At 42.0% G+C, this 27,585-nt stretch overlaps 1 protein-coding gene and 1 long non-coding RNA gene across 14 annotated transcripts in view; one reads left to right on the top strand and one right to left on the bottom strand.

Annotated features, from left to right (window-relative positions):
• SMARCA2 (SWI/SNF related, matrix associated, actin dependent regulator of chromatin, subfamily a, member 2) overlaps window positions 1-27,585 on the top strand; it is a 190,666-nt gene that overhangs the window by 139,142 nt on the left and 23,939 nt on the right. For 7 of the 12 annotated variants that reach the window (XM_021064291.1, XM_021064313.1, XM_021064332.1 and 4 more), the window contains 2 exons: window positions 14,638-14,855; window positions 23,437-23,490. In XM_021064291.1, coding sequence (XP_020919950.1) covers window positions 14,638-14,855; window positions 23,437-23,490 — 272 coding nt within the window. The remainder of the gene's footprint in view (window positions 1-14,637; window positions 14,856-23,436; window positions 23,491-27,585) is intronic. The other 5 variants (XM_021064340.1, XM_021064364.1, XM_021064344.1 and 2 more) reach the window with 1 other exon arrangement.
• The window catches only part of LOC110255636, a 126,700-nt gene continuing 125,670 nt past the window's right edge, over window positions 26,556-27,585 (bottom strand). Inside the window, exons 2-3 of one of the 2 annotated variants that reach the window (XR_002336206.1) lie at window positions 27,112-27,245; window positions 26,556-26,655 (exon numbers count right to left, since the gene is read on the bottom strand). This is a non-coding gene — a long non-coding RNA (uncharacterized LOC110255636). The remainder of the gene's footprint in view (window positions 26,656-27,111; window positions 27,246-27,585) is intronic. The other variant, XR_002336211.1, reaches the window with a different exon arrangement.

Here is a 27,585-nt window from a genome sequence, read left to right as displayed (position 1 = left end):
TCCTACTCCAAAACAGTTTTAGACTATATTGTCAAGACTAGGGAGCTGGTCATTTAAAGCAGCAATGGACCTCAGAGTTCAGTAGGCCAATAGCCTGGTTACTATCACTTATAATCTGTTTACTGAAATTCCTCAAGCCTTCATGTGGCTGATTATAGGCTCCAGTCCTAATGACAGTGCAAAAATAGCTGTTAAGTTGTCGTGCTAGTGGAATACAGTTATCTTGACCCATTGGGCTCTTACCAATGGTAGATTGGTTGGGGTCATCTTTAAGTTGTTAGGTATATGACCTTGAGTCTGAGGGAGTTCTAGAGTACATCCTTCTATCCATCCTAGTGGATGCCAAGGCCATAAATAAGTACTATAAATTCACTGAGTTCCATTTGGTGCAGCCCAACAAATCTCTGGTCATCAGACCCAGCCTGTTCCACACCAGCCATGATCTCCAAGGGTAATAATATGTAGACATTGTTCATAAGGCACTCAGCCTGTTTTCCTAATGTTACTTAGGCTGATCATTCTTAGTATGATTTAATCATTCTCAACATAGAGGAACCTTTAAATTTAAATGGTCATAGCCTGGCATTAGCCACTAAATCCATCTCACAAGTGTGGGAGGTCCCTTTCTAATAAACAGGAGATTACAGTTTTTGAGATTTAGCTCATTGTTCTGACTGGGTTTGAGTGACCCCCGGGGAAAATTCATATTTATGGTCAGAATCAGAGGAGGTACCATTAATTGTCCAAGTGAGAAAAATCTCATCTAGTAATATCAATACTGGCCTGTAGAGGACTAAATTTTCTTTCTTCTAAAATAAAATTTCCTAAGGGCCATGCAATCAGAAACTTGGAGGGGAGAAATCCACCAAGGTAACCTAGAAGTACTGAATACAGGTAATTGCCACAAACCCAACAATGTGGATTGATTTTAAAATTAGCATAAGATCATGCTCATGATGGAAAAACTTTTGATTCCTATGCAAAAGCTCAAAACGTCAAGAAAACATTATGTCATCATGTGAGTCAGATCCAGCATCTCGGGCCAGCTACTTCTGATGTCGTCGTCATTGTCGTCGTCGTCATCTTCTGGTCCTAGTGTAGTTTCTCCTCTAAGTGAGCATTGCTTTAAGATAATTTTGAGGTCCAGCAGTCCAGTGCAGGGGCCTGGTGAGGCCCTTCCTTTTGGCTTGGAAATAGTCCTTTTCAGTGTGCACAGTCCCCTTGTGGCAGGTTCTGGGGCATCTGATTCTCATCCAAAAATAGATCACTGAGGTAAACTTTAGAAACAAGCTTAGAATGTCCTCCTAGAAGCTCAATTAAACTTTGAAACAATATAATAGCAAAGAACTATCTAGGAAGTAAGTCTTAGTGAATACTGACCACAATTAACAGAATTAGATTAACAGATTAATAGATGTCCATTGAAACATCTCTTTCTCTCTAAAATTACTCTCATTTTATCAAATATAGCCAAACCAAGACTAATTCATTTGCCAGTTAAGTCTGGTGTCAACAAACTTGGCCTGATGATTTATGTAAATATAATCTTATAAGGTTTTATAAAAATTGTCTTTGCTAGAACTTTATATTTTAGAGTAATCTCAGAGTAAACTTTTAAAAAGGCATCTCAGGCCGAGGAGAGTCATGTCAAGATCTTGTCAGAAATTTTATCTTAAAGATCAAGATGAATTCCTCCCTTTTCAAAAACCCAAAATACCTTGTGATTTCTACAGGCTACCTATAAGGTGGTCTTCCTAATTTCTCTGATAAAGCTGCTGGGAACCTAAGAGTTTCTAGACTTTGGAGGGATCAGATGGAGAGGAGAGAGAAATGTTTCAATTCTGCTTACAAAAGTATAATTTATCAAATTACTATAAGTCATAATTAGCTTAAGAGGAAGAGTTTCTTTAAGCCTGGATGACACAGATTAAAAGCCAATACTATTTCAGATAGAAACCACAAAATTATAACCATATTCACCTGTTCACTCAGTCCAAAGTAACCAATCCTTTTTGTTTAACTGTTTATGAAACCATCATCAGGTTTTCTTTCAGAATTCTTTAATTTCTTACCCAGTTCAGCATTTACGGTCTGAAAGTCAGAAACTCGTATTATTCAAAAAATTATTCCTATAGACCTTGAAGAGGAAACATTTTTGCAAAGGCATCAGAGTAAAACCATGTAACTGTCTGTAAAGTTAAGACTGAAGGCACATTTAAATCCAATTATAGTTATAATTGACAAAGAAACTTGGTTACTTTTGTGACATCATACTGTAGAATCTGGAGATGCTTATCACTCATTTGATACTGCTTTCCTGTGTTTTCCTAATTAATTTAACTCTGCCCCTCCCACCTCTGGGATGCCTCAGGGGCCTTATGAACCATCCCAAAGTTAGCAAAAGTAAAAAAAAAAAAAAAAAAAAAAAAAAACCTTTAATTAGAATTTGATAGGAACTTCATTAAAAACATTTGGACAAATAGAATTATATGTCACTGTGGATAATACTTTTCCCAAAGTTACAAGAGATCTCAAAAGCAAACAGAGATCACGTAAAGACAAAGGACTTGACATAATCTGTTGTCAGAAGTGGTATTCCAAGAAAGAGAAGCCAAATTCAAGTTTTGCATCATCTTACTTTTAAAACGAATTTACTCAATTAAATTTATTCTAAACTTAGTCCCAGCCACGCAGAAAATTCTTTTCTCAGTGTCCACTTCCCACACACCTTGCATCACTTTCTGTTTCCATATTAGTCTGCCCCTTATTTTTCCATCCAGAGCAACAAGCTAAAGACAGACTGCCATTCTTCTTCCTTAATAAAATGTAATTCCATTCCTCATTCCGTCTTTACTGAAAGCACACACATTCTACTTTCCTAAAGTAACCATGGACTCTCTTTTATAATCTAAAAACATGTGTTTTTCTTATAAAGAACATCTCAGGGTGGCACTAAACATATTGATTAATAGTCCTAAATACCTTTAGTTTCTGTTTAGTAGCTGATGTCTCACTGTCTCATTTGACTTCTATTAAGTCTAGGTACAATAAGATATTATACTTAATGTTGATAACTGTTAACAACATGTCTGTATTAGATCAACAAACTTCAATTCTAATACAAGATATTAATTTAATATGAATATTTCCCAGTTCCCGTGAACCTAAAATTAATTCTAGCCAGTTACCTTCCATATTTTTGAGAATTTATATGTGCTTAATTTCCTTTAAGCCAATTAAGTAGAGCTCACTTGCAAATTATTTCTGATAATACTACCCGAAAGTTAAGACGTACATAATGCACATACAAACACATAGGGAGACACAACCAGAGATCTCATAAATTCATTTTCTAAACTTAGTCATGAATTAGATATCACAAGTAAAACTCACTAGTTTAAAATAACAGTTGGAATAAGTTTTAAAAAGACTTCTTTCCATTTTTTTCCATTTTCCATTCCTTCAATCTAAGGCATTAGAGATGGTCTAGATAAGATACGTCTTCCTGAGAGCCCGGGTCTCAAGGCATAGGGTAAGAAAAGCAAGTTCTCCTGGAAGGACTTACTCCCTCAAGGTCAGAATCCTGAAAAGATGCTTTCTCAAGCTTGCTTTTTTTCTTTAAAGGTTTCCAAAGGAGGAAAAGAGTCCAGCTCGTGAGAAGAAGGGGGAAAGGTCAACTAAGTCTCTTGTCCCTTACCAGATCGGGGCACTCTGGCCAGTTGTCTGAGTCAGGAGGAGACCGGGGATCAAAGGGTCCTGGTTGTGGCCACTGGGTCTGGTCTATCGGCAGATGAGCTGGTCCTCAAGTACCCTGAATAATCAGGATGTCAGTCATGGCAAAGAAGAAATATCTCACCAGTGTTTGAATTCTGAAAAGATTTCTTTTTTATCCAATCTAGTTTTCTCTAATAACTGCATATGCAATAAAAGAGCCCATTTTGACTATTTTTAGAGCAAATTTTTTCCTTTAATAATTAAGTAGATACTTGCAAGTATAAAATTTTTACTACATAAATCTGGCTGAGGTGTAAGTTGGAAGCTGGCTTTCTGGCACTTCTCGTTTTTCTGTTTGAGACTATTTCCCATTTTAAAATTGAATGTGTCAGGGACAAAGGTTACTAGTGGCATTGATGGGCCAGTGTGCTGCTTGAGAGCTTAATTCCTCTAGGCTTTAGCCCAGAGTTGCTTCAGTTCTCTCTTACAGGTCTCAGGTCTCCCAGTGGCATCTAGGACACCATGGGTGCTCAGATCACCGAATGGCCAGTTCTTATTGCGTCCCTGGTTGAGCATGTTTTAATTAATGAGTGGGTTTCCTTATGGGACCACTGCATGGCATGAGACTCAGCCTCCACCAACCCCGTTAAATTTCTCAGTCACCTGAGAAAACCATAACCGGCTGGGAGGAGACTTATCCCTTTTCTTTGGAGAAATGCTCTATGTAATATTTTCACCCTTTTCCGACAAATTCCATTAAGTCAGCCAAAGTGAGGAAAAGCATCAGATCAGCCTCTTACCAAAGCACTCAGCCCAGACCCCTCAATCTCTTCCAAATAAGCAAGCTGCGGTATCTTACTCACTGGTTCATAAATATAAGTCGACTAGTTGCTTGCAATCTTCTCCAGGGGACTACATGATGGAATTTCAGAGATGTTTCCCAGATTGGCTTTGTTTTTCTTAGCTCACAAAACAGGCCTAGGCTAGAACGTCTGTCAAAATCTTTTCTAGGGTACCATCAAATGGAATTAAACACTCACACACAGAACTGAAAGGAAAACGGGAATCCTCGCCAGCCAAAAGGAAGCCACAGATTACAAAGGGATCTCCCAAAAGGAAAATCCCCTAAACAGAAACCAAAGGTTCCCCAAATGGACAAAAGTCCAAGGGGCCTTGGAGTGCACGCCGAGGGACTTAACCAGATGCTGGCAGAGGCGTCACAATGTCCCAGATGCTACTTTTCTCCTTCCCAAAAAGGTTCCTGGAAGTGGGAAGTTCGGGTATACAGGAGGAGAGGGGAATTCCCCCAAGGCCAGTGGAGCCTTGGCAGCTGCTGGTGTGGTCCTTACCTTCCGAACACTTTTCTGGCCCCGAGTCCCAGCTTCCGAGATGACCAGTTGGGTCTGCTTGGGGCCCGGCCCTGCAGCAGAAAACTCTCAGCGATCTGGCCTCTGAAAGAGTCCTCCAACCCTCCACTCATCCAAAGGGAGGCTGGCGTGGAGAGAAACCTCAGAGCATCAGAACAAGCCAGAGAGCCCTGCGGGGCTTCCTGCCCACAGGTAGATCCCAGGCGAGCCCCCAAAATTGGTTGCCAGAATTTAGCCTCTGTCTGCCGGTGCCAAGTTGAAATGCAGAGACAGAGAGTTTGGGGTAAAGGAGAAAAAAAAATAGTTTTATTGCTTTGCCAGGCAAAGGAGGGCCACAGCAGGCTAAATGCCTTAAAGACTGTGCCTGCCTCCCTCCCGCCCTTAGAAAGAATGGCAAGGAGTTTTATAGTAAAATGGAGAAAAACAGGTTTTCAGAAAGGAATCAGGATCGGGACAAACATGCATTCTTCGTTCTTTGGAGGAATCTTAGTCATCAAAGTGGAGTCAGGAGATCTCAACCTGATCATGATGAGGTCTTCTGGGTTATTGCTGGAATTATTTTACTGCGAAAAGGGCATATTGATCAGAGATTAGAACAAACTAGGAAAGTTCCTGAAAAACATCATGTGCTAATAATCTTTAACCCACAGGCAATTATGCTCAGAGTGCCTAATCTTTAGCTTATGGGTGATGGTGTTTAGGGTGTGACTAAGTTAGGGAGAAGGACAAGGAAGGGCTCTAAGCTGTTCAGTTTCAAAGTATTCATTTCAGAAAGAAGCATAAGGGATATAATTTTTTCTCTCAGGGGTAGGAGGCGCCTGCATCAGTTCGTTAACCATTGAGCCATGGTGGGAACTCCACAAGAAGAGTTTTTAGTGCCTTGGCATAAAATTGTAAATGTCATGGAATGGTCAAAAGTTTCCCATTGATTATCAAAATGACTTCGTTCACTTTCATCTTGCATGGTCATTTTTATGGTCTCTGACTTCCATACAAAGCAAAGAAAGACTGTGTGTGTGTGTCTTTGCTGATAGTCTTCCTGAGATGTACCATGTTCTGTGTTTTTTGTTGTTATTCACCTAAGCCTAAGCATAATTTGCCCTTTTCCTGATGGTTCAGTGTCATCCTTTCTGCTATAAAGTAGGATAACGTCCCAGTTAAGGGCATAGTTTATGAAGCTAAACTTCCAGAGTTCACATCCCTAGGTCTGTGACTGACATTTTTTAATTGAAGTGTAGTTTATTTACAATATTACATTAATATCAGGTGTACAGCATAGTTATTCAGTATTTTTTTTTACAAAAGTTATTACAAGATAATGGCTATATTTCCCTGTGCTATGCAGTGTATCCTTGTTGCTTCTCTCTTTTATACAGAATAGTTTGTATCTCTTGATCCCATGCACTTCATCTCTCTGTGCCTGAGTTTCCTCATCTGTAGAGTGAGGATAACTGTACCTTGTAGGGTTTTGCTTGGGATTAAATAGGCAAATGTGTGTAAATCACGGAGCACCTGGCAGCATAGCAAACAGTGTGTGTGAGCTGCTGCTGCTGCTGTCCGTGTGATGGTGGCAGTGGTAGAAGTATTCACGAGGCCATGTATCCTAAGATTTAGTGAAATTGAGGTTCTTCCCTTCTATGTAATGGCCTCAAATTACTATGCTCTTGATTTTTGTGATGCTTTACTTAAGTGTTCTTCTCCCTTGTAACTTGGCCACTGGTGGGCTCCTTTGCATCCACCTCAAGCAGAACAAACACCATCTTCTCAACCCCATCTCTTGGAATTGGATGCTTTAACCACTGGGTGTACAGATCAGAGAATTGCTCTTGCAGTGGTGGTGTGCAGGCCAGGGTGAGGCTCCATTCTTTCTGGATGGTTTATCATAGAGATGCCCTGAAGAGTACCATTTATTTGGCTCAAGGACCTGCCATTCACCGTTTGTCATCATCTCCAAATGATATTATACCCCTAATTATTGTGTTTTACCTATCTATCTAGACAAAAGCATTGAATTATTCTTTGTAAGCAATGAAATGATACAATATATGCCACAGTATATAATCTACTACCTTTTTTGGGCACGTCTTCATTTATTAGTATCCCGACAATTTCCAAGTACACAGGTGGTCCAGCCCCCCCTCCCCCCGCCCCCTGCCGAGAAGCCTGCTCTTGAGCTGAGTGGATAGAGTTCTGGCCATTAGGAGTAGATAGGAACTGGATGAGGGTCCCCAGATATGAAAGCAGAGCTGTAATTCCTCAGATTCTCCGCTGTTGCTCTGAGCCTCTTCCAGGCTCCCAGGTTCTCTCAGGATCTGTGATTGATTCCTCCAAAGTTGCTAGAGCATAGCATGAGCCTTGCCTGTAAGGACAAAGGTGATAACACATTATGTCTGTAATGTGATGGGTCTGCAGGCCCAGAGGTTGGGGTACACCCCCACTAAATCTAAAAGTCAGTTTCTGAAGAGATAATTGTGCTTCCCCCCTCCCTGTCTTTTGTCTTTTTAGGGCCACACCCATGGCATATAGGGATTCCCAGGCTAGGGGGTCTAATCAGAGCTGTAGCTGCTGCCTACACCACAGCCACAACAACGCAGGATCTGAGCTGTGTCTGCGACCTACACCACAGCTCACGGCAATGCTGGATCCTTAACCCACTGAGCGAGGCCAGGGATCGAACCTGCAACCTCATTGTTCCTAGTCCAATTTGTTTCTGCTGAGCCACGGCAGAAACTCCAACAATTGTGCTTAATATGCCGCCAAGGTACATAGTTGATCTTGTGGCTGAAATAATTTTTATAGTCCTTATACTTTTTATTCCCAACCTCACATTTTTTTTAACCTTAATAATGTACTAGTTTACCTCTTTCCCCTCCTCCTCCAGGTTGCTCTGTGTACCTTCCTGATGCCATTAGGGTGAAAAAAAAGCACTTGGTTTATCTTTGCACAAGTGATCTAAAGTTGTCAAAAAAGAAACTGAAAAGCTCTCGGTACCAGAAAGTCAGTTAAACTGAGGCTCCATTTACCACCCCTTAAGGGCCAGCCTTGTACACTTCTGTGCCCACCTGGAGAGAGCTGAGGATATAGCTGGCATCCAAGTTCCCCAACAAATGAGTGAAATAAAAAAGGAGGGTCTGGGCAGTTCCCACAGTGGCTCAGTGGGTTGAGAACCTGACTAGTATCCTGGAGGATGTGGATTCCATCCTTGGCCTTGTTCAGTGGGTTAAGGGTCCGGTTTTGCCATGAGCTGTGAATGTAGGTTGTGAATGCAGCTCGGGTCTGCCGTGGCTGTGGCTGTGGCTGTGGCATAGGCCAATGGCTGCAGCTCCAATTCAACCCCTAGTCTGGGAATGTCCACATGCCACAGTTAGGGCCCTAAAAAAATAAATATGTACATATATACATACATAAATTAGGAAGTTCTGTTAAGGTAATTCATCAATTAATTGCATCCCAGGGAAAAAATTTAAGAATTATGCTAAAATCCTTAGCCTTCAGTTTAACTTGTTCCTTTTCTTGAGGGTTTGAGGCATTTGTTAACAGAAGTATAAAGCATGTAGAATAGGTATGTCCTGTATACAGGTATTTTCTTACATCATGGATATTTACTTACTAACACCAAATGAATACTTAAGGATTTTTGAAAGGCTTCTTTCTAATCATTGGCTAGGACAAGACCAAACGTGCTTCTTGTTGAAATACTGTAAGGTTTGAGTTTGGAAGGAAAGCTAGCAGGATTTCACTAGCATTGTGTGTTGAGCTGTTAGGAACAGGTATGAACCTGCTGTTGTTGAGGATTTTTCTTTAAAGAATTTCATTCCTTTTTCAGGGACTTTTTTATTGTGGTTAAAAAAACATAGAACATAAAATTGATGGTTTTAACCATTATAAGTGTACATTTCAGCACACTGTTGTATAACTATCACCCTTCTTCACTCCAGAACTTTCTCATCATCTCCAAGTGAGATTCTTACTCATTTATCAGTAACTCCCCTTATTCCTGTCCACTCCACCCCTGGGAAGCGCTGTTCTCCTTTCTCATATAAGTGGAATCATGCAATATTTGTCTCTTTGTGTCCTGCTTATTTCATCTCTGGGAATTTGAGTTTATGTGTACTTTTCTAACAGGTTGCTTTGGGGGAGTGGTAATCATTGACCTCAAAAATAAAACAATTATTTTACCAGCAAAAATGAGCTTGCTTGGGAACAGCAGAGAATTGCAATTCAGGACAGGCATGCTGTAAAAAGACCGTAAGCAAGTCTAATAAACAAAGAAGAGGAACGTTATTTTTGTTCCAAGGAAAAGGAGGAAGTTGGGAGGGATTGTTTTGAATAAAATTCCAGTGGAGAAAAGGGAGATAATGGTTTCTCACTGGCTGAGTTGCTGGGGAAGTGGATTTCTTGTAGGAGATGAAATGTACAGTTGACCCTTGAACAAAGCAGAGGTTAGGAACGATGACTTTCCCCGTGGTCAAAATTCTACATGTAACTTAGAGTCAACCCCCCACACCTGCATGTCCTCTGCACACAACCAGAGACGCAACTAACTGCAAATCATGTAGTGCTGTAGTATTTACTATTGAAAAACATCAGTCTGTAAGTGGACACACATGGTTCAAACCCATGTTGTTCAAAGGTCAACCATACATCTGTTCCTGGTGGCTCCTGAGAATGCTTTCCTGTTGATGGTTCTTTCCTTGGGGTCTGTAATTGACAATCCCTCCTGTAATTGTTGTGAAGAGATGTTTTGTGAGAGCTCCCTCTTCTGGCTGCCTGAGTCCATGAGGCTTCATGAGGCTTCCCTTCGTTAATTTTCACATAATAATCAAAAACTTAGAATTATCCAATTTCAGCCCTGGGTCTGAAATTCGGTATCCCAAAGCGCCGCAGTCTTTATTTAAACGAGTGACTATAATGATGTGGCCTTTTGAACAAGAGCTCCACATTCAGGTTTTTTTTTGGTGTTAAATATTCCTATTACAGGAAATTTTCTCATGCATGAAATCTTATATTTTCTTAAAAATTCCACTTTGGGCTTGTTGCTGCTGTTGCTACTGCTCTGGTTGTTTGGAGGTATCATTACCTGTATTATTTGCTTCCAGGTCATAGCAGGGCTTGAGGGAGGTTTAAGTCTCTGATACTGGAATTGAGTTTAGTGATGTGTGAGTGGTCTGCAGGGCACACTAGAATTGACATGTAATTGGCAGCAGTCCTCACTCTTTACTGCTTCGCCCTCAATTCTGTAACCTCTACCCCCAGCAGCATCCTAAGGTCTTCTTCTGGAACCCAAGTCCTAAGGGAGGAGGATCCCCAGAGAGAGAGACAGAGACAGATACAGAGACCTTGTCATGGAGGTGGAAATGTGATATTGAAGTATCAGAGTCAAATTAGAATACTAAATTTCCCATTTCATATCCAAGAAATTTCCCATGCATTGTCTAGATGCCTTTCGAATTGCTCCTTTCAGTTTTTCTTAAGATGCTCTGTTCCAATGCAAGGGCTGTGCCATACTGCTGGGTGGATTCGGAGATGCTGAGTGGAAAAGACAAGCACAGTGAAACAATGCACCCTGAGTTGGCTTGTGGCTTTTGTTTGCTCGTCCCTGTTTACCTCTTCACAGTCATGGATTCGTTCTGCTGCTGCGTGGTATTGTGGAGTTATGTACGAGAGCACCTCGCTCCACCCCGGGTTGAGAAGAGTGAGGATAATGTATACTTTCTGGACTGTCCATCTTTCACTGGAGGACGTAACGTGTATCAGGATGACAGAGAGGGGCACGGCTGGACCCACGTGCGGCTGATTCCTGGGTCTGCCATGTGCTTTGCAAGCTACAAAGTGTTTCCTTTAAAACAGCTAATCCTGCACGACCATGACTGACCGGCTCCTGCGTTTTGTTATCAGAGCCCACATGCTGCTTTCTCAACTAATTGGTTAAAGAGCCACTCTGTATCTCATCCTGGCACATCCTGTGTCATGATCATGTATTCTTTAAAAAAAAAAAAAAAAATCGAGAGAAAGAAAAAGATGCGGTGGGGGGGAGGTGGCGGTGGTGGGGTGGGGGGGTGGAGAAGGTTGCCATCCAGTGGAGGAACGAGTAGTTCCCAGCTTCATTCAGGAAAAACGCAGGCTGAAATTATGCTTAACTATTTTAACTTGGCTGGGGATTTTTATCACCAGAAGGGTTTTTTCTTAGTGACACGGGGAGCCAAATGGGTGCCGTGTGCCTTTAAGGAAAGAAGTGCCTCACCAAACTTCGCTAGTTGTGTCTCACCGTTTGGGTAGGGAAGGAAAGTGTTAATTTCTTATTTGTACACTTTTTTTCCCCCGACTTCCTTCCTATTCACTTCATTAAATCTAGAGGCAGTTCAGCATGGGAGCCGTCTGTATGTTGAATTAGGGCTCGCACTCTTGGGCAACACGTCACCAGTCGGAAACTGGGGGTTTGCTTCTGTGATTTATTTCAATATTGTGCTGGTAAAAGGTTTGGAAGGGAATTCTTTTTGGGGTAGTGCTGGAGCATTGTGTAGCAAGTTTTGTGTGTGTGTCACTCGCCCCTAGCCCTTAGTGGTGTCAGTTTAAGCCAGTTTAATAAATGATTTTTTTTTTTAAAGAGAAGAACAGTTTTAAATTTGCCATGAATAATTTTACTTACAGGCAGGAGTAATCTGACTCCCCCCTCTAAGTGCGAAAAGCACCGGGAAATATTTAGTGCATTGATTTCCATTAGAAAAAGACCCTTAGAAATCCCTGAACATAAAGCACTGCATATGGATGTGTTTGGGGTCTTTGGGGAGGAGGGAAGATGTTTTGTAGCTCTCTGCATTCCTGCATAAAACCTTAATTTAAGGGGAATAATGGTCAGTACTTTGTGTGTTTCCTTGTGATTCCAAAACCTAAATTTAATAAGAATCTGCACGTATTAGCAATTGTAATAAAAATCGTTTCACTAGTTCTTTTTGCAGTTTAATTTGTTTCGCTTCTTAGTTACTCACAGATTTAGAGATTTAAAAGTCCAAATATCACAAGCTTATGCTTTGTTCCTTTTTTTGCAAAATTAAGGGGGGTAAGAGTAGAAATATTCTCTTCACAACTTCCCCCCTCTTCATTTATCCCACTGAAAAGAAAAACAATGAAAAATTTTACAGCATGAAACTGAAAGTGAAGTGTCAGAGTTGTTCGGGATTTTCTTTAAAGAGAATAACATATTGTATTAAAATATTCGAACTTGAGAACCTGCACATTGCTTTTCCTTAGCATGCATTTAATGAAAAAAAAATTTTTTTATCCAAAATAATCATCTTAGACTGCTCCAAAACCATGCAGCCTATTTTTTAAAGCATTAAAATGAGCTTTAAAATACCCCAAAAAAGCTTACCTTGTTTTAATTTTTTCAAATCAATTTGAATATTAATTTGTATTCTTATTGGCTTAATTGTTAAAATGAGAATAAGAACCAGAAACCACCTGAGCTAAAAATCTCTAATTCTGCTGCCTGGAATAATAAGGGGGGAAAAATATGATAAGTAGTTGTCAATATTAAAACAGGCTGAAGGAGGAAGGCTTCGGGCCTTGTAGTAGGTAGAATGAAACAGCAGATTTGAGTATCCACAATCCTTTCAGTATTAAATTTTCAGTAAAATAAAATTACTTGTATATGAAAACATAGCCTTTCCCCAGCTCTCTTTTTTTTCCTGATCAGCTGATGAAGAGACTAGCAGCTCGCTGCTTTGCTGGCTTGTTAATTTTATCCCCACTAACTGTGATTTCCGATAGCCGGCCTGCTGATAGTGGTAAGGTAAATATCCTTTTTCGTTGCCGTATTGAAGATTCAGTAGCAGTACATGCCAGGCATGTGTAGGTGTGTACCACATCAAAAGCCGGTGTTCTCCGTATTTCTGTGTGTAACTGGGTGCTTGAGGAGAGCAGTGCCATTAACTGTTGACAGCCTCGCATGCTGTATTTATTATTAGCATGTTCAGCCTCCAAGATTTGGGGGACAATTTCCTTTCCTTAATCTTTGCTTTAGCTGCAGTGTGTTTAGCTGGATAGTGGGTGTCCTGCTTTTGAGGCAAATGAATATTAAGGAAATAATGTGGAGCTTTTTTTCTTTTCTTTTCTTTTCTTTTTTCTTTTTCCTCATAACTCATCAGACCTCGCCTCCTTCATAGTGGTTATCTGAACACTGTAGGATCGTGATGGAAATTGTCTTTTGATTATTAAGGCCTAGGCTCCAAGTGTCCCTTAGGATTCTGTCTGGGTGCATGTTGCTTCTCTGGGTTTGCACATAGGAAGATGCATAGAAAACATTTTTTTTTTTTTTCCTAATCCCACTGGCATTTTTAACATGCCAGGTTGTTTTGTGTTCTGCACCAGCTTTTCTTCACAAAACCTTTCTTTTTCAGAAGGCATTGTACACAAGTGAAAGAAATTATGTCTGAGCTGTAATCACTCTTTATATTGATTGTTATACTCACATGATCATAAATATTAGCCATGTTTGGTGCTGTGGAGAAATGAAGGTAATTGCCTTATGATTAGAGCTCTTTCAGCTACGAGAAAGGATTGATTAGCATTTGCATACTGGAGGCAATATTGAGAGGCAGGGGGAACAAATAACAACATCAGTTACTTTGTGTGAGAAACCAATCCTGAAACGTAATTTAAAGGTCTTTTTCAAAATTTTCTTTTCCATGGTCACATTTTCTCTTATCTATTGTTTTTTTTTTTTTCTTTGCAGTTTTTTTTTTCCCTTTATTTTTCTTAAGTTTTAAGATATACCAGGAAAATAAAAAGTTTAAACTTCTGGGTCTGTCACATGGATCTTTTAGCCATTTATGAACAGGTTTCTTTTTATACCTGGTTGTTTTTATAGCTATTTTATTATCTCTCTGCATTAGTGCTGCTGGCTCTGGTTTAAAGCAAGCGTTTGCAGGTAATTGGAAAAGTGTTTTTTGTTTGTGAGTGTGTGTGTTCTTTATCGGATGATTTAAGTGCGTTTACCCAGGAATGTGGCTTTGTACTGCCCGTTGCCTTGTTTACTAATTGCTACATTAGAACAAAATCTGGATGGAGTTTTGATTTATGTTGTGAATCATGAAAAATCCTTGAAGAAGAAAAGGTCAAAGCTTATATGATTGTAAAGGTATATTCTTAGGGAATTTTTGTCTTCACTCACCCCCCCCGCCTTTTTTTTGGTTTACCTTTTATCCTCTTTCAATAATGAGATAATAAAGGTCTTTTTCTTTTCCTGAGCTAATATGTCCTTTGGTTTTACTTATCTTCAAATACTTAAATGTACATCTTTTTATATTTATCATATTCTTTGCTGTGTTTTGGGCCTTCAGCATATTTTGCTCATGAAATAGACTTGAGTTAAAGATGCATTTATCCAACATGGTGGGCTTCTATTTTTCTTCTTACTCTACTGATTACTGTGAACTATTTTTTTTTTTTGGTCAGTTTCATTTTATTCTAATTATGGAAATTGTTGTTTTGTTTTGTTTTGTTTTTTCCTTTTTGGTACTGTCTTGAATTTTTCTCCTTCATTCCCTATTAACAGGCCATTGAAGACGGCAATTTGGAAGAAATGGAAGAGGAAGTACGGCTTAAGAAGCGAAAAAGACGAAGAAATGTGGATAAAGATCCGGCAAAAGAAGATGTGGAAAAGGCCAAGAAGAGGAGAGGTCGCCCCCCAGCTGAGAAACTATCACCAAATCCCCCTAAGCTGACCAAGCAAATGAACGCTATCATTGATACTGTGATCAACTACAAAGACAGGTGAGCCTTTCCTTCTGTCACGGAGACCACAAGTGAGCTTCCTGCAGAGCAAGATCTATCATGGTGTCCTTGGGGGTTCTCAGGCCCTTTCTACTTCCTGTCTCATGGCTTTTGCTCCCAAGGTATCCGTAAACCTGTCCTCTGTTCAGAGAGGCTGCTCTTGCTATTTTGAATGATGCCTTACCAGGTATTAAGAGATTTGGAAGCAGTAGTTTAGATGACAAAATCAAAAGAACAGATGGAAGCTGGAGAAGAATCCTTAAGGATTTCTGAAATAACATCCTTCATGTGGAAGGACAGGAATGAGAGAGTGAAATTAATCCTTTTGGGTTGGGTTGTTAGAGGAAAAAATGAGTCCTAGGGTATTTAAAGTGAATATTTCATGCTAAGACTTTGTTTTCAACCAAATAGACGCTTTCGAAAAAAATGCCATTCCTTCTCTCCTTGCAGCACATTTGAGTTTCTGAGTACTTTGGAGCCATCTCCTTCTTCCTAGTAACCCTCCCTAGACAGGATGGTGTTTCAGCAAATGTACCTCTTTTTCATGGAACTTTTGAAGGTGATGTGAGCATTTTAAACAAGGAACAATTATTGGGAAACTGAAGTAAAGATGTTTTAGTGTGTCAGTAGCCCTGTATAGTCGATAAACTAGTTAGGTGACATTTTGGTTAGTTGATTTGATTTCTACCTGATAATCAGGTGGTGCAGTTTTAATAGAAAGATCACATCTCATTTCAGTTGAAACATTGGTAGGGGGAAAATAAATCCCACATTTATTTCTCTCAGTTACAGAGTGGTATGAATCAGCTTTTAGTCACCAGAAATTTTTGACATTAGCTGGTGTATGCAACCTGGAATTGTTTACCACAAATAAGTTGTGATTTTAGTTTCTCATTGTGACTTTTGTGCATGTTTTATACAGGAAAGCAAACCTCATTATAAAGATTAAGTAGTATAAAAAGCAAGAAACTTACAATCATTTTTTGATAAGTCTGTTTTTATTTTCTAAAAGTTTTCAGAAATGGCGAAAGGGGAATAGGAGCAGATAATGCATGAAAGGGTCAGAATTTCTTATTACTCTTCACCCTAACCAGGTCTCTTTGGTTCTTTGCATATTCTTTTCACTATTTTCCTTTTTTTTTTTTTTTAAATCTCTGCAAATTCTGACTGGCCACAAAGGGTAGCCCCATTACATTAGGTTTGGATAAGCTGTTCCTTGACACAGGGGAATGACAGCAATTCCGGAAAGAAAATTTGGCCATGAGTTCATTGTTTGCCCAGATGAACACGCAAACTTCCTTGTAAACCAAGAATTGGTAACTTTCTCTGTCAAGTTTCTGTTTCTCCCCAGCTGTACTGGTAGTTCGGCTGGAATTTTTTCCAGGAAGCCAGCTTGGACAATAACATCTTCTTTTATCAGCCCCGGGTATAAAGAAGAATAAGTAGAGGGCATCAGTTTACATATACCTCTTAGCTTTTTTGCCTTTGGTCTCGGGAGAGGGAAACAGTCTATGGCTTGGACCAGGTGTGCCTGGATATAGAACAGGCACTATGTTCATTACCTGCTGAGTGAGTCTAGGACCACTGCCACACTGAGAAGAGCCAAGGATGTCCTTAGAGGCTTAGAAGTGTGGCCTTTTATTCCAGGTGATGGCTGTCTCCTCCTTTAATGTTATAAAAGGGGTCACCAGCCGGTGGACCGCATATGGCCAACAGATTATTCTAGTTCATGTTTCTTTTTCTTATTTTTCTCCCCCCCCCCCCCCGCAAGCAAACACATACGGCTGGAGAGGTTTGTTATAACATGTCAGGGTCCCCTCCTCCCCACACCCCAACTTGTAGGAAAAACCTTAAAAATCTGCCTGGCCTTTCCTAAGGTAACATTAGAAGTGAAGAAGTGACCACACATTGTGTGCAGACTGTCCTGCTTTAGGTGGCCACCACCCAGTGCTCACTGTCATCACTCTAGTATGAACGGTCAGTTGCCATTGACCATAATTTTCACACCTGGCCCACTTCTCTCCTTTGTATCACCTACTGGCTCCATGGCCCTTTTGGTTTGTGATTTCCTGATGCACAGGACTATGGGCTCAAGACTTGTCTAGAAACCAGCCCCAAATACAGGGTTGTATGAAGTCATGTCCCTTAAACCTCAGCTAAGCATAGCATAGTAGGTTAGGGCATAAGCGCTTGTCCTGTCCTGGTTTAACTACCTGCTCTGGAATCCCAACTCCAGCATTTACTACCTGTGGGGCAGCTGGGCAATTTACTTAACCTCCCTGACCCTCAGTTTCCTCATCCACAAAATGGAACGATTACTGTACTGGTCTCTAGAAGCATTTGGAGGATTCAGCTCTTTGAACAGTTTAATTATTAATAATTAGCCTGTCAGGGAGTTCCTGTTATGGCTCAGTGCTAACAAATCCGACTAATAGCCATGAGGACATAGGTTCAATCCTTGGGGTCTCTCTCAGAGGGTTAACTATCCAGCGTTGCCATGAGCTGTGGTCTAGGTCACAGCTCAGATCCCATGTTGCTGCGACTGTGGTGTGGGCTGGCAGGTGCAACTCCAATTTGACCCTTAGCCTGGGAACTTCAATATGCTGCACGTGTGGCCCTTAAGAAAAAAAGAATAATCAGATTTTCTGACTATTTATAACAAATCTGGTGGGTGAACAGAGCTCCAAGCACTATAAAGAAATTATCCGTGATGGTATGGTTTTCATCTTTTTGTTTCCAAAAACAGAAAATGCAGTTTCACTGGAGCATGTCTGTGGTTGTACTCTAGGGAGAGGATATTTAAATATTTCAACATTCAGACAGTGAATAGTTTGGTTCCTGCACCCACCCCCTTCTCCGGTTTTATTTATTTTACTTTTCCTTCTAAAGTACCCTGATAAGGCCCGTTCTATCAGTGCCCACATTTAGGTACATTCTGGATTCTGGGGAGTATGTTCTAAATTCTCTCCTGCTGCATGTTTCATGTATATTTCATGTTAGTGATCCTCTAGAAAAAAAGCACTTACTCTATTTATGTTTTTTTTATGTCTCTTGCCAAATTTGGTGTTCAAGTAGGAGGCACTCAAATTAGGAGGGCCTTAATTAGATACATCGTCATATTTTTGGTTGGTTTTAGAAAATGCTGCTGGGAAACCGTACCTCTCCATGTGTTGAGATTTTTGCACCAGTAAAGTCAGCTACTAATATAGTAACTCAGCCTACCTGTGAAAGAAATACCACCTGGACTAACCTCCTCCCATCACCTCAGTCAAATGTTAGGGCTCTGACAGTTGTGTAGATTAGCAGCGTATTAAATAAGAACTGCCATCTATATTTAACTGATAAATAAGAATTAATTAGCTCTCATGAGACAGGTTTTTTTTTCCCCCCCCAAATTTCTTGCATGATTCTGGGACAGATGTATCTTTATTTTTTACAAAGAACTAGGATAATTTAAGTGTTTGTTTTTTGTTGCCTTTGTGTTCGGTGCCAGGCCTCATTTTTTTAAGGGGGGGGTACTTTAAAAAATGTGACCCCAAAAGGCCGATGATTCTGTGTGATTCACAAATGTAAAATCTTTCTGTGGTAATCACTGCTAAAGGTAGCACTGATCTGTTACCATTCCTACCATTTTGTCTCCCCAAAGAGAAAACTTGGAGTTCTCTTGTGGCGCAGGGGATTAGGGATCGGGAATTGTCACTACAGCAGCTTGGGCTCTACCCCAGGCCCAGGAACTTCCACATTTCATGGGTGTGGCGGAAAAAAAAAAAAAAAAGAACATTCGATCTCCAGTATTAGAAGGCTTTGTTTTGACTTGTTAAGCATGCTTAAGTAGAAGGCTTTTAAAATTACACTGTCAGTTTATATAATGTTCAACCTAAGATTCTTTATTTCTTTGAAAAGGGATTCATCCTATTTTGCTTCTAAACCCTTTCAAATCGCCCCTGTGAAGAGATACAGAGCGAGAGGCAGAAGAGGAGGTCTGGTGGAGCCGTTCCAAGTCTGGAGACGTGGCTTACAGTTACTTGGATAAGGAGAGAGATTCCTAGATAAGATTCTTAGCGGTAGAAGGGGTTTTAGCTCTGTCTGGTCCAAGTGCCCACAACCCAGATGTGTCCCCTGCACCGCCTCTAGCAGACCTTCACCTGACTTCGTGTAGACACCCCCAGTGTTACCTCGCTGTGGTAGAAAGCCGTTCATGACACTGAAGGGCAGCTCTAACCACAACAGGCATTTCCTATGTTAAAACAGACTCAACCCCGAGACTTGGAGCTATTTGTACTACTTGGAGCTTCAGAGAACCAATGTGTTCTCATTCCAGAAAAGTCCTGTAAAATATTTGTAAATGTATCTGCCTCAGGACCTTCTCCTTCAGGTCAAAACACCTCACCTGGCTACGTGGTTGATTCCTGGACTTCCACCATCCTGCCCCCCTCCCCGCTTAGACACATTTCACCTGCCTGGTTCCCATTTAAAACATGGCACCCACAGCTCTAGAGATATTTTGATGGTGGCTCATTGCATGGTGGTTGGCCGCCTTATTCTGGACACTGAAATTCTGCTAACCTAACTTGAGACTGTGTTAACTTTTTCCACCAAACTTGACTCACTGTTAACTCCCGTGAACATGTGGCTTGTTAAAAAACTCCCTCACCCCCAAACATACACACAACTCTTTTCTCACATGAATGCTGCCAGAGCTTACCCTTGAGCTAAGCCTCTGATGTTTTTGATCCTATTTCTACTTATTCTTGTTCCTATACAGTGTCATCTTACTGGTTTTTGTGTCATCATTCCAATGCAGTCTATTGAAGTAATGCTGAATGTGGTGCCTTTTTAAGAAACCCATGTTTACTTGTCTTCCTGAGTTGTTGTCATCTGAAAATTTGCTATAAGCTATTGCTAAGAATCTTCTAAAGGGCAAAGGACAGGTTCTCTCTAACATGCTTCCAAACATCACTTCAGGTTGACACGAATTTATTCCTCTGTAATCTTTAAGTTGATGAACCATCTGTGAACTCACAGGACTATCATGCTATCATGTCGCTCACGTACATCTAGCCTTTCTCAAGGTTATCAAGAAAAGCTAAAACCAAGATATACCATGTCGGTGGCCTCTCCAATCCATCAACCTAGAAACCCTGCTGAAAGAATGAAATGAGGTTAGCTTGCCATGGCTTTTCTGAAAAGACCCCCTGCGGGTACTTAATGATGTTATTTATCTTCTCTAAATAGCCCCATGGCATCTGAACAGCTTCTTCTAAATCTTGACCCAGGGTCCGCATGGAGCACAGCTGGCTCACGTTCCCTTTCTCCTTTTGAAAGTAGGACTTATCTCTTAGTCTTCTGATTCCATTTCTATTCTCTGATTTCTCCAACATTGTGAGCAGAAGCAATCTACATACTCTTTCAGGTTGTAATTAGTTTGCAACTGGGCACCTGAACTCATTCGAAGCAGCCTGATCTGCCCAATTGACTCTCCTATCCATAGCTTTTGTTCAGCGTTTGTTAGGTTCACTTTTCAAATCTGAGCATTGTTCACCTAGCTGAAGAGTCTGGACACAGAATGTGAGGAGGTCATGGCCACCTCCTCTTCCTCTAGCAGTTGCTTGAAGACTATGGCAGGACCATGGTGCAAGACTGGGCCCTGCTGTCTGCAGAGGGTCTGGTCTTGCGGTTCAGCTCTGAGGATGCATGTGGAAAGAAGTAGGGAAGGCGGCACCCAGCAGAGCAGCTCCTCTGTTCCTTCCTCCCTGATGCCCTTCAGGTGCTGCTTTCTCTTCCACTTTCACAAGGCAAGACTGTCTTCTTCTTGCCCCTCGTTTTAACAAACCCTGCTCATACCTCTAGGAATGGCGAAAAGCCTCGGCTTGTCCTGAATCTTAACTTTCCCCACACTGTAGAGAATCATTCATTGATCCTGGAAATATTCATTGCTTGCCCCACTTCTTTCCAGCTCTGAGGGCCAGAGGGTAGAAAGGCTCCCAGAACTTGCCTGAGCTAGCCGGCCTTGTAGGGTGGGGTGGGGTGTTAGTGAACAGGTGGGTAGCCTGGGGGAGTCAGGGAAGGAGGGGGCATGTGAGCCCCTTAGATAAGCATGTGATAATATTGTCTCATGTGTTTGTGGCCACTTTGAGGGGAAGAAAATACTATCAGTACGTTTACTTGGGAAAAGAGAGCCAACCTTTCCTCCCATTACATTCTGTACCTTCTAAGGACAGGATACTACAAACCTTAGGACTAAGTGTATTCGTTTAAATCCTTTATACAAATTCCTACATACAAATGAAAAGTCACTCAAATCATTTCCCACATTGTGAGTAAGGCTGAGCTACTCTTCTAAAGGCCAACAGTCAACCAATATTCCAGAAGGGATAGGCTCTCACTTTAAAAAGTTGCCTTTTCTTTTCTTTTTCTTTTTTTGGCCACCCCTCCTCATACAGAATTCCCAGGCCAGGGATCAGATCCGAGTTGCAGCTGCAGCAATGCCAGCTCCTTAATCCACTGTGCTGGGCTGGGGATCAAACCTGAGTCCCAGAGCTCCCAAGATGCCATTGATCCTGTTGCACCACAGTGGGAACTCCAAAAGTTGCCTTTTCTTATTCTGTCATTTTCTCTCCAAAGTGCTTTACTGAAGTGCATTTAGGTGTTTACTCTGTTGAAGGCATTCCCTCAGTTTTCATCATCCCGAGGCTTCTCTCCAAGGTGGTCTGATCATACCAGCTTTCAGACTGCCTTTTGAGAAGAGATTGGTAGTAATGCACATTTTTAAAGCCAGATCCACACCATTATTTAATATGCTTTTTTGTTTTGTCTGTGCTTTGTTTCTTCTAAGCCAGTCAGATTGCGGCCCCAAGTAGGTCTGTCCCCACATGCTCCTCATCAGAATCCTTTGAAGTTATTCTGCTGGAATCTCCTTTGTTCAGAGCCTCCCATCCCTGATGATGTAATCTCCTCAAGTCTCAGATCATAGAACCTACCCACCTTTGTCCGAAGTGTTTGTCCCTTCTGTAAAATGTCCACAGTAGTATGTGTCATCTCTAGGCTGCACATTCTGAGACAACCTGGTCTATCTCAGCTTCTGTCAAACCATCATCAATTCAGGGTCCCAAATGTGTAGTGAAAACAGCATTCCTGATCCTGCGCCTGATTCCTAATACTCCCTTAAATAGAGTTGCCTCAGTGTCTGGCCCAGGCCACCCACCACTTCCGTGCCGTCTGCATCTGGCCCTTAGCCATTATCGCTGGCCATGCCTGGCCGGCTGCATGCTTTCTGTTCCTCCTCCTGCTTTCTCTCCAAGGCTGGGTTTCCTTATGTTAGATGGGTACTTCAGAACTTGCAGTGGCTTTCACTACCTACCTGATGGTGATCAGACTTCCTACCGTGAGAAAGAGCCTTCCACAGTCTGGTTCTAGGACCTTCCATACTTCATTTTCCAACATGCAGCTCTCCCTTGTATGTTAGACATTCTAGCTGACTCTCTATTTCCAATGGAGCCTGCACTTTGGCTGGGTTTATGCTTTGCCCTCTCAGCAGCAGCATCCCCTGTTCTCCCAGGGCAAAACTGGCAGTGGCTCTGAGAAGGGATCTATAAGTGGCCAGACACACGCTGTGTGTGCCAGAGGCTCTGTCTTTGCCTAGAGTAAAATCTAGAGGGGCTGGAAGGCTTTCCCAAGGTCCCTCACCCCTCTCAGCCACTTCCGTGCCACCACACAGAGGGACATCAGTAGAGCAGTTTCAAAATCCTTAACAGAAGAGACTTCCCTAGAGGCCTACAGGTGGCCCAGAGACCCTTGGTGGTTGATGGTCATTTCCAGTTGAAGATCATTAACTTGGTGATCTACTGGAAGACAGTGGAGTTCTGGGAAGTAGGGCCAAGATGGTATTCAGAAACCCAGTTAGGGAGTTCCCTTGTGGTTCAGCAGGTTAAGGATCCAGTGTTGTCACTGCTTTGGCTGGTGTCACCACTGTGGCATGGGTTCGATCCCTGGCCTAGGAACTTCCACATCCTGTGGGTATGGCCGAAAAAGGGAAAGAAAGCTAGTTAGGCTGTGGTTTGGTGCACCCTCTGTGTGCTGGCTGCTCTAAGAGAATACAGGATCCTATTAAATTTTCACAACAATTTCTGAGGTAAGTATTGTATTGTCCCCATTTTGCAAGTGAGGAGCTAGACGCGGATAAGCTAAAGTTCCATACCTAAGACTACCCCCGACCCCTACCAAGCAATGCTGCCAGTCTTCCCCTCACTGCCTGTAGGACAATGGATGGAGGTAAATGTGCAGAGTGAAATGGAACCAGAGCAACAGGTATTCACATGTTCCGGAGAAGCAGGAAAAGTCCCCAGAGAGGTTTGGAAGGCTTTTCTTTTTTATTTCTCCATTTCTAGAGGATAGATTTTTTTCAGAATGAGATGTCCAGCATAACACTGTGTGACCTTCCCAACTATTCCATGAGGCAGGCAAGGCAGGTAGGTGAGGAACATAACATGAATTAGCCCAGGTCGCCCGACCTCGGAGGAAGGAGCCTGCTGGGACGCGGACCCGGGTCTTCTGACTCTAGTGTTCTTTCTACTCTACGCAGGTGTAACGTGGAGAAGGTGCCCAGTAATTCTCAGTTGGAAATAGAAGGAAACAGGTCAGGATCTGTCTTGTATTCCCATGTCTCTGAATACAGGTATTCCTTGGTCCACAAAACAGACCGATGCCTAAGGACTTGGCCTTTGGAAGCAAACACCCCTCTCCAATGGCCTCCTGATCACCCCTCCTCGGAGTGGGAGACGGAGACACGGATATTCTCAAACACCTGCCGGGGCTTTTGACGCTGTTTGTGATGTGCTTTGATTTGGGTGCGTCCATCCTGTAAGTGCACTTCTTACCAGGAGGCCAGGAGCCACCACCAGCAGGACAGTCCTACCTGCATCACTTGGAGATGGGTCTCTGTTGCTTTCCCTCCCTTCCAGCGCAGCTTCTGTCTTAACATCACACGCAGGCCTGTTAACTCCGTATTGTCTTGGTTTTTGAAGGTTAATGAAAAGCACCTGGGGTGCCTGGCTCTCCCGCAGCGCCATGAAGCTGTGTGCACTTGGCAGCTGCCTGTGACATTCTGGAGTCAGTCATGTCTGCGTGGAGGGGGGCGGTGTTCAGGGTGTGACTTCTGGGTTTCCCTGTCATGTGTGGTCCTAGGCATCTCAGGCAATTCAGCTTAATCTCTGTGTGCCTCTGCTTCTGTTGGGTGGAAAACAGAAATGCTTTTTTCCTAGAGGTTTTGTGAAAATGAGATGATGTTTGTCAAGAGAGAGCGAGGGATGTACATGATCTGCCAGGGTTAGGAGTTGTTATTAATATATTGAAAATAACATTTCTTTGCCCCTTTCAATTGAAACAGTAACATTCTTTATGGCATTTTTCCCCCTTACTAGAAGAGGACCTACTATAGGGCCAGGAGGAAAAAGCAGGGAGGCTGTATCCTGTATTTCAGAATGAATGCTATCACCAGTTGTGGCCTTCCCCTTTATATAGGGAGGTTAAACGTGGGGGTGATTTGTATCTCACCTGTACGTGTGTGGAGGTGAAACTGTCAGGCAAGATTGTCAAGTTTTAGTATTTCTTATTAGTCTTCAGTAAACAATGGTCAATCCTGGAAGCTAGACACACAAACCATAGGGTATACTAAGAGATGTCGAAACTTGTCTTCTGTTTTTGCCATTGTGAGAAGGAACTCAGTCTGGATTTGAATTTCCGAATTGAAACAGGAAACACTTAACCTGATTATTTGGGGCTTGAAATAACGAACTATCATAGTAAACCTTCCCACCGCAATGATGTAGAAAGGAGGCATTATAGTCTAAAAGGTATGATGTAGGCTAAGCCCCATCGTGAACAAAAACAGGCATAAGCACCTTCACCCTACTTCCCCTCTTCCATCAAAATAGTCATGTGACCATCAAAAGTGGATCAATAACTTTAAAGGTTATTAAGAGCCCCTAATGTCATGCATGAGCTTTCTGAGGAGATGAGATGACCGTATATTGTTAGGACCCAGATAAACCTTTTTACCGAAGACTCATTTAAACGGTAATTTTCAGAGGCATAGACAGGGCTTGACATTTGCTTGCTCAGGACTCTTCAGAGTCTCTCTGGTCCCTTCCTGCCACGTATGTTTCCTTTCCCCAGAAGCCCCAGTTTAAGACATACTGTTCAGAGCTTGCATTGTGATTAACTTTAAAAAATTAAAAAACTCCTCCAGGTTTTCAAAAGCAATGAGCATTTTCTTCATGTCAGTTTCTGTGCAAGTATTGAGAGTTGCGGGTGGGGGGAATGAATGACGTAGAGTGCCTTAAAGCATAGATGGAGAGAGCTATATACAGGAATATTGCAGATATACTGTATGAAAAAAGTGTATGCCGAGCATGGGAGGGTAGGAGTGGGGAGAGCAAAGTCAGTTGGTGGCTTATGGGTGGAGTAAGAACCCCCCGAGTAGACCTGGGGGGAGGGAGGGGCCTGGGCATTCAGATCCATATGTGTAGGAAGAGGTGTGGAAAAGCAGAACCCCCTCTAGAGACCATGCATGTCTCAGTATCAGGCACAATGGAAGAGGGCCATAGCATGGGGCACAAGTATGCTGAGGTATGACTGACAGGTATCAAGGGCAGACCAGATGCCAGAGGAGGAGGAGGAAAACTTTATAAAGATAACTCCTGGATCTCTGTCCTGATGGTAAGTGAATGTGGTGCTGTTTGCACTTAGAGAAAGAAATACAGGTGGAAAGAGGTAGCACATGGTACCTAGCCCCACATACTCCATCCCAGGAAATCTAAATTCTCTCCATGGCTATTAACAGCCGTTAATGTTGTGATTATGTTGTTAGTATCGACAGTCCCTTCAGGACCAGCCAAGAAGCTCTTTTAGACAAAATTTATTTTTAGCAACATTGGCATCAGACATTCCGTATTTCTTTATTGAAATGGGGGAGGGAGTCTGTGGCCAGATCTCAGGCTCAAGCCCCTTTGCCTTTAATAAGATTACAGAGAAATCATCATGAAAGGGAAGTGTGACCAAGTAGATATACTTAGAGAATCTTAGCCCTTCACAAGGTGAAGGGCTTGTCTTCATTTATTTTGTTTGGAGACTCTGGGCTCAGCCACAGGGTCTGCAGTCTCTCCCGGGTAGTGGCAGCCTGGTGCAGTCAGAGTCTTGAATGATGTCCAGCGTGCCACTTCCTCAGAGTGTAGTCCTCACACTGTCTGGTCCTAGAGCTTCTTGGAGATTTCCCGGTGCCGTGAGAAGTTCTGGGGAGTTGTGCTGGAAAGCGGCCTGTTGAACTTGATTTAACCCAGCATTTCCCAGACTCATTTGACCAGTAAAGCCCCCCCCCCTTTAGGGAACACTATTAATAATCCGTTCGGCTCGTGTTCCGTGGGAAATGCTGTTCCAGTGGGAAATGCTGACTTAGAGCTCTGGGGTTGCATTTAGTCCAGGGAGAATCAGCTCAGGAAAATGTGGATTCCACGACTTGATTTTGCCCTCATGACAAGTATTGATACTTTCAGATGTCTGTTGAAAAGGGCTGCTTTGATTCCTGGTGACCTGACACTTACTTATGATGCTCAACCAATTATACCCACATACAGCAGGTGGGCAGCCTGCAAATACACTTGGCTGGTCTGCTTTCTGAGGCACAGAAGGCCTCCCTGAGGCTTCCAGCATCAGCCTGGCCCGGGAACCCAGGGTCTCTGCCTCTCAAACCTTCAGGACAACCAGCATCAATGACCTCTCTCTGAAGGAGGGGAGGCAATCCCAACTGGAAACAATAAAACAGATTTTCTTACAGGGCTGATAGACTGTTGTCAAAACCGCTGTCTATGTCTTTTGATTAAAAATGGATTGCTCTGAAAAAAGGCAGTTATTCGGGCTTAGATACTCTTGTATATTCATGGGAAAAATATTCCTCCTCCTTAAGAATTTGCTAAGACAGCCATTATAGAAAAAAGTGGTGGTCTGGGTACCTGCTAGTACACACACACACACACACACCTTTAACTAAGTGACATTTGGGATCTACAGCACAGGTAGGGAGGCATCTGATTTTATTGGCCTGCGAAAGCTTTGCGCTCTTGAGTTTGATCACATTTCAGCCAAAAGCTTTAAAGTTTTTTGTTTTGGTTTGGTTTTTTTTTTTTTTTTTTACCATTACAAAGTAGAGACCCCAGGAAGGATCAAAGGACAGAATATTTAGTGGAAGGGGAGTGAGTCTTACCTTTGAAAGGAAGATATCCTCCGAGTCACTTCCAGATCTGTAAGGTCAGCTGACAAAGGCTGGAGACATGGCTGACCAAGGAAGCAGAATTCCATTGAGACAGGTGGACAGTTAGAATTCTCTACCTACACCTGCTGTGATGAAATGTTGTGAGAAAAAGGGAAGAAATTAGACATTTTGAGTCGGTATTTCTAAAAAGTCAGGTGACAGATGATAAATCTTCTCAAACATCTCCTACAATCCATATCTAAATAAACAAGTAAACAAATAATACCCTGAGTCTTATCTCCTGATGATCATTCTGATTTGTAGTAATAAGTTCAATGAGAGAATTCTAAAGGAATAAGTAGGAATTTTATACAGTAGATTCCATTGGTTGTAATACAATAAATAAATTTTTTATGGAATTATTCTATCTGGCTTCATATGGGAGAGTTAAAAAAGGTGCCACCTGATGTACTGTGCTGTTTATGG

This window comes from Sus scrofa, chromosome 1, assembly GCF_000003025.6.
Source record: "Sus scrofa isolate TJ Tabasco breed Duroc chromosome 1, Sscrofa11.1, whole genome shotgun sequence".
Classification (NCBI taxonomy): Eukaryota; Metazoa; Chordata; class Mammalia; order Artiodactyla; family Suidae; genus Sus; species Sus scrofa.
This window is presented reverse-complemented; position numbering and strand designations above follow the sequence as displayed.